Source organism: Hipposideros armiger, unplaced genomic scaffold (genome assembly GCF_001890085.2).
Source record: "Hipposideros armiger isolate ML-2016 unplaced genomic scaffold, ASM189008v1 scaffold_1497, whole genome shotgun sequence".
Lineage (NCBI taxonomy): Eukaryota > Metazoa > Chordata > Mammalia > Chiroptera > Hipposideridae > Hipposideros > Hipposideros armiger.
In genome coordinates this window covers 110644-121662 of record NW_017732847.1, presented here as the reverse complement: position 1 = coordinate 121662, position 11019 = coordinate 110644, and the positions used below count along the sequence as shown (strand labels likewise).

At 35.7% G+C, this 11019-nt stretch overlaps 1 protein-coding gene and 1 pseudogene across 1 annotated transcript in view; both read right to left on the bottom strand.

Annotated features, from left to right (window-relative positions):
* Positions 1–1337: 1337 nt before the first annotated feature.
* YME1L1 (YME1 like 1 ATPase) overlaps positions 1338–11019 on the bottom strand; it is a 73017-nt gene continuing 63335 nt past the window's right edge. The window contains exons 14-19 of the mRNA XM_019634085.1: positions 9888–10043; positions 9154–9305; positions 8376–8502; positions 8209–8282; positions 7049–7135; positions 1338–2143 (exon numbers count right to left, since the gene is read on the bottom strand). Coding sequence (XP_019489630.1) covers positions 2000–2143; positions 7049–7135; positions 8209–8282; positions 8376–8502; positions 9154–9305; positions 9888–10043 — 740 coding nt within the window. The 3' untranslated portion in view covers positions 1338–1999. The remainder of the gene's footprint in view (positions 2144–7048; positions 7136–8208; positions 8283–8375; positions 8503–9153; positions 9306–9887; positions 10044–11019) is intronic.
* Positions 2150–7042, bottom strand: LOC109377672 (centromere protein K-like; annotated as a pseudogene).

Genomic DNA, 11019 nt, shown 5'->3' with positions numbered 1-11019 from the left:
GGGGAAGGGGAACAGACAAGTTGCTGTCCTTTTGTTCTTCAGTCTAGTTGTGGAGGACGTCGCTTCACTGGCCCATGTTGGTGTTGTGATCATTGCATTCTTCCCGGCTGAGACAGATTGGTTGCTGGCCATTGGACAGCCGCTCATGGCAGCTCACAGCAGCCCACTGCAGCCTACGCCATCACCAGCAACTCACGGCAGTCCAGCTCCAGGTCAAGCTGTTGTTCACCATCTTAGCTGTAGAGGGCGCAGCGTCACTGGCCAATGTGGGATCCGAACTGATGCCCTGCTGCTCAGAGCTTGAGCTCCCAAGCCAACTCAGCCAGCAAGCCATTTGGCCGACCCTAAAACTATTCAACTTTAGCACAGCAAATTTTTTGCCAAAGAGCTATGTTGTAAAGCAGGTTGATTTAGATATAAATGTATTTTAATCGTTCCTGTTTGGTTGAAAAGGGCCTAATGCAGAAGATATCAAGTAACCCACTGTTTGTGCACTATTCTAACAATACTTACTATATAGGGCAAATAAAATACTTGAAATAATTCTAAAACAGTTGTACCTGGGCCAAATGGTCTCTGGCTTTATGGCTGCATAGTCTGAAGGGCAGTTTTAAATATATAGTTACTTTAGATGCAGGTACTCCATAGTTAGGGCTGCACTCTGAAAAATTAAATTATAATCGCTTCAATAATATTTAACCCTGTGGGAGAGAAATACCAGAATAAAGCCAAAAGACCATAACCCCAATGATGAACAATTCAAACTGACGTGCCTATTCTTTTCAATGCTTATCTTACTAAGGTTGGATCTTTTAAAATCACCCTATCAGTATAATTTTTTAAAGAATGTTAAGTCCTTCTCCTTTTAGGATAAAATTGCACAAGCACAGGGCACCATGATTTGTTACTAGATACCTTGGTGGCTTCAGCTTCCAGTCTTGCCATCCCTTACAACACTGTGGTATGATTGTGTTCTCAAGGCCTCCATAATAATTGACCTATACACCTGTTGAACCTTGCCATGTATGACAATTCACACAGGTTAATACTGAATGTAAACTAAAATTAGAATGAGGACTGTTGTAGTCAACATTTTTGGCTGTAATTTATGCAACTGCTTTTTGTGAATTTTAGAAAAGGAGGCACCTGTGTTACTTTATTTCTGTAAAATTTCTTAACCAAAATTTGGTGAATTTCACTTGTCGGTCTACCTCACATTTTGTTTGATTCTAAATTGTCTTAAGCTGTGTCTACAATATGTTCTTGTCCTTCCATTTAATTTGGGGAATGTATTAAAATTCTCTCACTCTCCCCCAAAAGACAATGAAAATGAAAGCTGCTTTTAAAAAGTTTATAATCATTTAAATTCCGATTATATCCATATGTTTACAACTCTCACATATTTAAAAAAAAAATTTTTTTTTAAAACAAAGTTGACAAAGTTTCACACCCTTGAGTGATACCAAGAATGCCTGTTTTATATATGGACAATGTGGAGCATAATTAAGTGCATCTTAATGACGTTTCCACTGATGTGTGTAGAAATATGATTTACCAACAGCCAAACAGCATCATTTCCTTATCAAACATAAATGGTACTATCCAGAAATAAAGACAATCCAACAATTTTACTTTGCTATGTAAAAATACTTCCAAGGAGCTAAAGGCACAATTTTATTCACATCTAGTAGAGAAACCAACCATAAAACCATTACTTATTTTCAACTTAATAACTGATTGACATTTCTCAAACAAGCTGCTTTCAATCCTGATAGTTCTTTATTTTCTTTAACATATTTGCTATGGGTTGCTAATTTGCAATAGGTGTCATCATGAGAATAACCAAAATTAGATAAATGTGACAAAAGGGTGACAAAGTGTTTCACACCCTTGAGTGATACCAAGTCAAGAATGGGAGAAAAGCGTTGCAAAAGGAGACTACTGCAATCCTACTTATATTCTTGCAGTAAAACCAGCAATGCATCCATTTTAAGAGTCATCATCTCAATTCCAATTTCTTTCCCTCAAGAACAATTTGAATCTCTTTGGCATCCAAAGTCTCATAAGTCAATAAAGCTTCTGCTAAATTCTTATGCTCTTTTGCATGAGTCTTCAAGATATGCTTTGCTCGCTCATATGAGTCCTGAAATAGAAAATTTGCAGGTATGTAAGAGGCAGAAAACTTACGAGAAGCAAAAACCATAAATGAGAAAAGAAAAAACTTTATGAACCCTAAAAATGCCAAATCTATTCATTTCTACTTATAAAATATAAAAACATTTTTAATTTTTAGATAAGAGAATTTTATTTACAAAAAAGTCACAAAGATTAACAAAATTTTATGAACACAATTTTGTAGTAATTAACAGTTTAATCAAAGTGGTTTAATACATATCACTTGTTATATGATACAAATTAAAATAGTTTTCTACTACCTGTATCCATTAGTTCTTTTTATATTTCAATTTTTAACAAACCTACAGATAAGGCAATTACATGGAACAGATTTACTAAATACTTTTAAATTATGCTTCCTTCTACATCAAATACTAAGTCAATTTTAAAACCATCTGCAAATTAAATAGCCTTTTTATTATAATTCCTAAATTTAAAGGAGGTAAGCACCAAATAAAACTTAAAATGCATAAATGAAACTGTCATATATTTCAAAAGAAAACTATTACATTAGCAATACCATAAATTAAAAAAGAAAATTTCCAGAGAATACTGCAGAAAGTACATTAAATGTTTTGTAATGATTAAGTCTAAAACATTTTCACTTGTACCTTTGTCCATCCATCCAGTTTAAAACAACAAGCACTGGCCAGGCTGTGAAAGGACTGTTTTTAAAAAAATAGTAGATGGCCACATATGTCATTTTAAAGATAACAGAAAAAGATAGACTATGTTCTTTGATTTGCAAATAATGTTCTTTATCCAAGTAATACTCAGTGTTTCCATTATCCTTGAATGACAAGGTTAAGTACTGTGTAAAAAAAGACCATCCTTTTACTGATGGAATGCTTCTAATTTTATTCACGTTGGGTCTTCTCTTCTGTATGTCTTAAGGCAATTCCTTCAAGCAAGAGCAGCTCAATATAAGGTGCCCAAAAAGAATCACTAATTTTAACATATGGATCATGTGGAACAACTAATCTATTTAAAATATTCTCTAACATTAATGCAGTGTTATCAGCTGTGCAGTTGATTCCTGAATATCATTTTTTCTTTTAAACATTTCTATCGGGCAGAGGAAAGCAGTCTAGACTCACTCAAGGTAATCAATCAATAGTTTTCTCCTTATACTCTTTTGTATCATGAGTATTCTACAGATTCTTGGTTCAGTAACTGTCACAACCTGATGTTTCAATTCATTGCCTGGTACAAAGAGATTCCAGTATCTGTTACTGTTCATCCAACCACTGTTGCTCCCTTTCCAAGTCTTCCTTTAACTTTTTATTTTTTGACTGAATAGTAGATAGTACCAATTCAAGATCATGTTTCAATTATTGGAATTATTTTCCTAATGTTACCAGAACCTCTTCATTCAATGGAATTATTTCAGGACTTTCTGCCATTGACTAAGTTCAGCAGTTTAAACACTGCACTTGCATAATGACAGCTCAGCATTTGAATCAGAGAGTGTCTCTGTTCCAACAAGGTAGAAATGAGCAGAAGGAGGGAACTAGCTCCAGTTAGGAGGCCCCTTGCAGCTGCTCTTACTTGGGTCAGACATCCTGCTCTGCAGGATATTAAAAACCAAGGTGGGCACAAATATCTTGCTCAGCAGGACATTGAGAACAAGACAACATTTTGGTTTGGCCTCCAGGAGAGGGCATTCCTAAAAACGTATGAGAAGATAGTGGGCTCGCACATACCCCTAAATCAAGGTCATCAGAAGGAAAAATGTCAGACAGGGAGTAGAAACATCCCAATAATCAGAATGTACATCCTGCTTCCCAGAACCATACATTATAGTTTAGCCCCCTTTTTAATGGACTTCTCAAATAAATTACAGGAAATTGACAGATTCACACTTATGCTCTGGGAAACAACCTTGGGAACAAGAAGGGAACAGAAAAACAGAAAACTACTGGAGAGGGAGAGGGGAGAGAATTCAACCCATATAGATAAAAACCCTCACACAATGTTAAGGAGAGGCTGCTTCCCTCTCTTGGGTCAGCCCGCTTCATGTCTCGGAGTGTACTTGCTTTATGAACTAATAAACTCCTTGCTGTCCTATGCTTGCACAAACTCTGTCTCTTGACTGAATTCTTTCCATCAATAAGACCAAGAACTGAGGAAAAGTGTCACTCCTGGTAACAATAATTTATTCTGACATTTTCCCATATTTTTCCACATTTCTTCACATTTTTTAATAAGTTCTTTAGTATCTGTAACATCTTCAAGAGCTGTAGTACTATCTGGATTTATTGGGTCATCGGGAAAGTCATGACACATTTTTGCATTGAAAAACATAGAAAAATACGTCATGACTTTCCCAATGACCCAACAGATCTTGCTGGCTCACTGACATGTGGCTTGTGCTTTTCTTAGTCTTATAAGAAAAAAAGCCATGCGACCTTGGGCAAGTCACTTAAACTGTCTGTGCCTCAGCTTCCTTATCTGTGGTGCTCCAGAGCTGGAGAAGAGCGGGACTCAAGGCCTGGCTGGACGTGGGCTGTCCAGTCCCAGGGAGGTGGGGGTCCCACCACCGGAGCTGCAGCTCCGTATCCTGGCAGCTGCCAGCCCCAGCAGCAAGCGACTAAAATATAAAAGCATTTAAAAGCTTGGTTTCCACAGATAACTCTTTTGTACTTGCAAACGTTCTATTTTTAACCTCAAAATCTATCACATAGAAAAATGATTACCTTAGACAAAAAGCCACTTTAAAAAATTAAAGTATAGTTTGTAATTATCTGCTTTTCAAATAAGGCCTGTGAACATAGAAATCTATTTCTCTATTCAGTATATATATGCTAGAAAAGAAAGGAAGTTTGCTCCTTTTGCCTCTTGGTTTCACCAATTAATTCAATCTAGAAAGGCCGGAACAGATATACCTCTCTTACTTGGTGGTATATTCACATGTCAATTTAATATATTCACTTGACAACTGTATCAGTATTATTACAGCCGATCCTTGATTTTCACACTTTTATTGCAACCCACCTTCAAGTTATCGCTTACATCCTTCAATTGTCTTTCCAAAGGTGAGTTTGGATTATGTTAATCAGTTCATGAATAACCACACTACTAACAGTTAATTTTTGGCAGTGTCACAACATTTGTCTGTACAATGATTGTGCCAATATTTTGAGGATTTAATCATATTTTTGCTCTTATAAAACTGTGTGGAAAATATAAAAATGAATTTACAAACACCAAGAAGCATAGATCATATAAACATAATTAAAAATAGACAGCATTAGACATTCTGAACAAAACCCTCACTCACATCAACTGAAATAATCAAATTAAATACATAAAATATCAGAAATAAATTATGGAAGATTATAGCTAAAAATCAAGGATAAATAAGCAATAACTTAAAAAACTTGCTTGGGATAAAACCCTTATGTTGTAACATGTTAAGACTACTACTAGGTTTTTATGCTTTTAAGTTTCATATCCATCTGAACCTAAAATACTATTAACTAGCAATTATTTCTCCTTAATAACAACGTAAGCTTGCCATCTAGTGGAGAGGGTACCTACTGCCTTTCCAATCATTTCATAAGGAAAGAATCTGATTTTTGCTATTCTGTTTTCTGAGTTTTCAAAAAAGTATTACAGCAAAGGAAGTATTTCTGATGCTCTAGGAGTATTAGAGTATAGATAATTTACTTAGAATAACATAAATAGTAAGGGAAAGAGAATGAAGATTCTGGGAAGGCAGAGATTTCTTCTGAAACACCTAAATCTTTCCACTGAATAAACTTCCCACATTGTTAACTATTCAAAAGCATTTCTTCCACTTCCTTAGTCAAAGCCTGATCCTCCCAGGAAAACTGCTTTCTCAAAGCCCCCAAGTGGCAGTTATTTATTCACTCTTATCCCAGATACTTCAGGATAAAGAGGTGAGCTCTTTGTTCCCATCAACACTTCCAGACTATTACTATACTACCCTCTTCTATCAAGCACTATCCCTTTGAAGTTCATGCTATTTGACTATAGCCCTACCTAACACCCTTCACTGTACCATCTACTACCCTAATTACAATCCTCATTCACTAAAGACTTCTGGCACTCAATTCAGTCTTCTCCATTCTAAGACTTGCCTTCACGCACGCCCAAATGGAACACATATCCAGACCCATGAATCTCTCCCAACCTCAAATCTGCACTAAAACACCTCAAATTCAACATCCATAAAACTGAACTCATAATCTATCCCCTTCCCAGCCTTAGGCCATCACCACTGTATACTCAGTAAACGGTATAACTATATAGTTGCATGAGGCAGAAATCTAAAAAATTATACTTTAGATTTAATTAGCAGCTCTCTCAGCTAAAACATCACAAAGGCATTTTGATTCCGCTACATCAAAATCCCTTGAACTCACCATGTTTCTCGATTTCCACTTTTACCACCCTAACCCAAGCATCCATTCTACCACGACTAGATTAACATAGTACCTACTAACTGATCTTACTAATCTGCTCTTACACATTTTCTTCCCCTAATCTGTATTGGACAATGAACTCAAAATGACTTTTGTTTGCTTACTCTGTATTCTCAGCACATGCACATTGCTAGGCACAAGCAAATAATAATATATGTTGAATAAATATGTGTCAAGAGTGGGAAAATAAAAACTCAATAATTAATATCCCCCATTCTTGTGGCTTTGCAGTAAAGTAGACTTGAGTATTTATCATCACTGATATAATCTGTTCCTAGCTTATGAAAGCATAAAACACAGATCCAGTTTATGACCAGAGGTTCTCTAACAACATATTTAAATTATGGTTGCAATGGTACACCTATTATCTTCTACTTAGGCACATTATGACTAAATAAATAAGCACAGAAAAACATGATCATTACCCTTAGAAGGATTCTGATTTCTTGTTCAATAGCAGATTGTGTTTCTGGACTCAGTTTCCCTGTATCACTGTAGGTCATAACTCCAAGCTAAAACAAATGGAAAAAAATTGAATAGAAAAAAAACAAAATATTAATAAATGTTAACAGAGGAAGTACTACCCTATACCTAAGGAAACACATTTCACAGCGGGACAAGGAAGAAATTCAATATAAAAATGCCCTTAAGGGCAAAGAAATTTTATCGTTCTTCCAAAAGTATAAGACTAAAATTAAGTGTGAGCAAGACAGAAAATTTAAAATCATAAGTATGGTTCTGAGAACTTTCTTAGAAAACCTTGGCAGTTATTCCAAGTCCAGAAATCCACAATTCAGAGTATTAGAATTGCTTCATGGAACCACAGTGATAATGAAAGTGAAATAGTGAAAAGGGTAAAGTATGGCAAGCTCGACAAGTAGGTCTTTTATGTCATGCAAATAGAAAAGGCTAAAGAGTTTGTCTCATCATTTGGTTACTCATTAAGTAATAACAATTACCTGTTCAAGCAGCTAGAATGGAAAGAGAATGCTATTATACATTTAATTACTCAGAAAAGTAAGGTTTAGTTTAGTATAAGCTGGGACAAATCCATTTGGAATGAAACACAGGATAAGTAAATGCTATCAATTTATAATGAGAACGCTTTCTCACAGACCCTTGGCACATATCATTTGATACATGAGGAAGGATTAAAATTAGCCAATACCGGGCCGGCCGAGTGGCGCGTTGGTTAAGAGCTGGCTTGGGACGCCAGAGGGCCCCGGTTCGGATCCCACATATGAGGGCCAGTGACACTGTCCTCTACAGCTAAGATGCTGAACAACAGCTCAACCTGGAGCTGGGCTGCCGTGAGTCGCCGGCGATGGCGTGGGCTGCAGCCCCTGTGGCAGTGGGTTGCCATGGGCTACCGTGTGTAGCCAGCAGCCAGCGTGAGCGGCTGTCCAGAAGCTGGTGACTGATCTGCCTCACCCAGGAAGAACGCAAATGATGGTGCCAACTTGGGCCAGTGAAGCAACAGCCTCCACAACTAGATTGAAGAACAAAAGGACAGCAACTTGTCTGTTCCCCTTCCTCCAATTCCCCAATAAAAAAAAATCTTAAAAAAAAAAAAAATCAGCAATACCTTTTCACTCATTCCAAATTTGGTAACCATCCGCTTTGCTATTCTAGTTGCATTATCAAAATCACTGGAAGCACCTAAAATTTTAAAATATACATAGAATTAAATTTATAAAGATATCCTTAAACCAGCAAACACAACTAAAACTAAAGACATTCTTTATAGCCAACCTGTTGTAATATGGTCACTTCCAAATATAAGCTCCTCTGCCACTCTTCCTCCCATACTAACATCCATTTGAGCAAGTAGCTGAGATCTGGTTTCATTCCATCTGTCATTTTCAGGCAACAGGGACACCTAGGCAATTGAAAAACAAAGAAAAAATGAAGACACAGTTTGAAACTCTTAAGTTAATAACCAGAATTATCACTTGGCTCTCACACCTTATTAATACCATGATGCTGAAAGCTCAAAGACATTTAGTACAGATGGTAGTCAGGTGACTGATGACAAAACCAGCAATTTATTAAATAAGGAAAATTCTTTATAATGGAAAAGCTCATTTTACAAAATAATAGGTAGATTATGCTGCAATACAACTGTTTTATCCTCTGTTTCATAAAAATGTTTAAAATGTGCATAATTAGAAAGATAGGAGAATGAAACTTGTCCTTGATGAGAAAAATCTTAGAAAAATTATTAAGCTAGGCAATACCTAAGTACTTTCTGGGGGAAAGAGAACAATTATATATTTAAGAATTATTCTTTGCTGTCATTCCAGAATTAAATTTCATAATGTACATAATACCCAAAATATTAAGTATATTGTTTATTAGCAGATAAATTTCACAAGTATCTGTGATTTCAAGACGGTTCAGAGAGTTAAAGAAAAAAGTATTAACAAACTTAGAATGTAGCTGAATTTTCTTTTTAAATGTTTTCATCAGCAATTTCCTACATAAGCTTCTGGGGAACACTAGAAGAAAAGAAAAACTACAAGATACTTACATGTCCAAGTGTTGGCCCTCGAGGCATGATTGTAGCTTTGTTGATAGGCATTGCATCTTTAGTGTAATATGCAATAATAGCATGACCAGACTCATGATATGCTGTGATGGTTTTGTTTTTGTTATCAATTTCCACACTTCTACGTTCAGGCCCTAAGGACAAAAATTTAATTAGATAAAATACTCCAGGCATATTTAAATCATCAATGAAACCTATTTGCCTCAAAGTCATTCTTAGAGTAACATGACTTAATAATATCATTAATAGTTTAAACAGAGTAAAAGTTATAATAACTGAGTAGAATTCACTCTACAACATATACAATCTACAATAATCTATCAACTGAAAACCAAAATTGTTACAACTATCATCTTAATCTATATAGCAAAAGAGAATGCTTCATTCTATTTCTAGAAAATAAGGTTCCAATTTAACAGGAATGTCATAATTAAACAGTTTTGAAACCAATTCAAGATTTAAAATAATAATTAAATACTGAAAAAGGTAAAACTATTCTTTCATCAGCAATACAGACAAGAGCACTCATGCTCCCCCAAAAGAGTAATCATGTAAGCTATATTTGTTCTGTAAGAGGCCAAATTGTGTTGCTATGTTCAAGTATATATTTTCATGTTCCTACACCTTTCTTTTTTATAACCTTTCCCCCCAAATGAAGAATTTATTCTGTAACATAATGAATAGTATAAGATTGGGGGGGGAAAAAGAAAACCTACCCATTAGAATTTTATCTTTGGAAAACTCTAGTTCCTTCATGGTAACCATTTCTTTTCCATCAACAGCTGCCTTTAATGCAGCTTGGTTCACAAGATTCTCCAACTCTGCTCCAGAAAAGCCAACAGTACCTCGAGCTATGATTTCTGCATCAACAGCTGTGTAGAGAGAACATATTAAAATTCCGAAACAGCCAATAGAAAGCTTTTCATAAAGAACTCGCATTCCAAAAGAAAAAAGATAACAGCTATCACGAACTGTAATTTAAAATATTTATCTTAATGAAACTAAAAAATTTACTTACACTCTAAGGGGGAAAAGCTAAAATTGCTATTAAATATGCCATTAAAATTGCCATTGGGACAAACTGCAGAAGTTCTTAAATTTAAAAAAGTTTGTGAAAAACAAAGGAATGTAGAGCTGTCAGATAATTTATAAACCTTCAATTATGACCTATATTATTACTGGGCTAACCACAAATTCATAAAAAGCATATTCATAGACAACATTTGGTCTTCTGAATTTCATCTTGAAATACTTTGGACATCAAAGCTCCCACTTATTTTAGGAAACACATTTGGTTTTATGAACTGATTCAGGTATCTTTGAAAATACCACAGCTTTAACAGCTGCTTCTTTTATTCAGGTGGGTCCATAATATTTCCAAGTGTTTCTTTTACAGTGTGTTTTCCCTCTTTTGGCCCCAAAGCGATTTTTTAAAAATCTGAGCCATCCTGCCACCTGTTGGCAACTCAGCAGCAGCTCAGCTTGGGCCAGGCATTGAACCGCTGTGCTCAGACCAACTGAGCCACTCGGCCAGCCCAGCCCCAAAGTGATTTTATCATGAGGTACTGTGCTCATAATACCCAGGTGTGTTTGCTATTATTTTATATTTTACATTCACTTTAAAAACCATTTTTACATATACTCATCTCCAAATACTGCCTAACTGAATACTCAAAAGAAAACTTTCTTTAGAATTGGGATTCAAAATGATAAAATCTCCTAGATATATACTAATTAAGAAATGGACTTTTTGCTCAGTTGGTTAAGAGCTCGCTCAAGAGTTTGAGCTCTGAGCAACAGCAGTTCGAGTCCAGCCCGAGCTGAGCAGCCGCTGAGCTGCCAACAGGT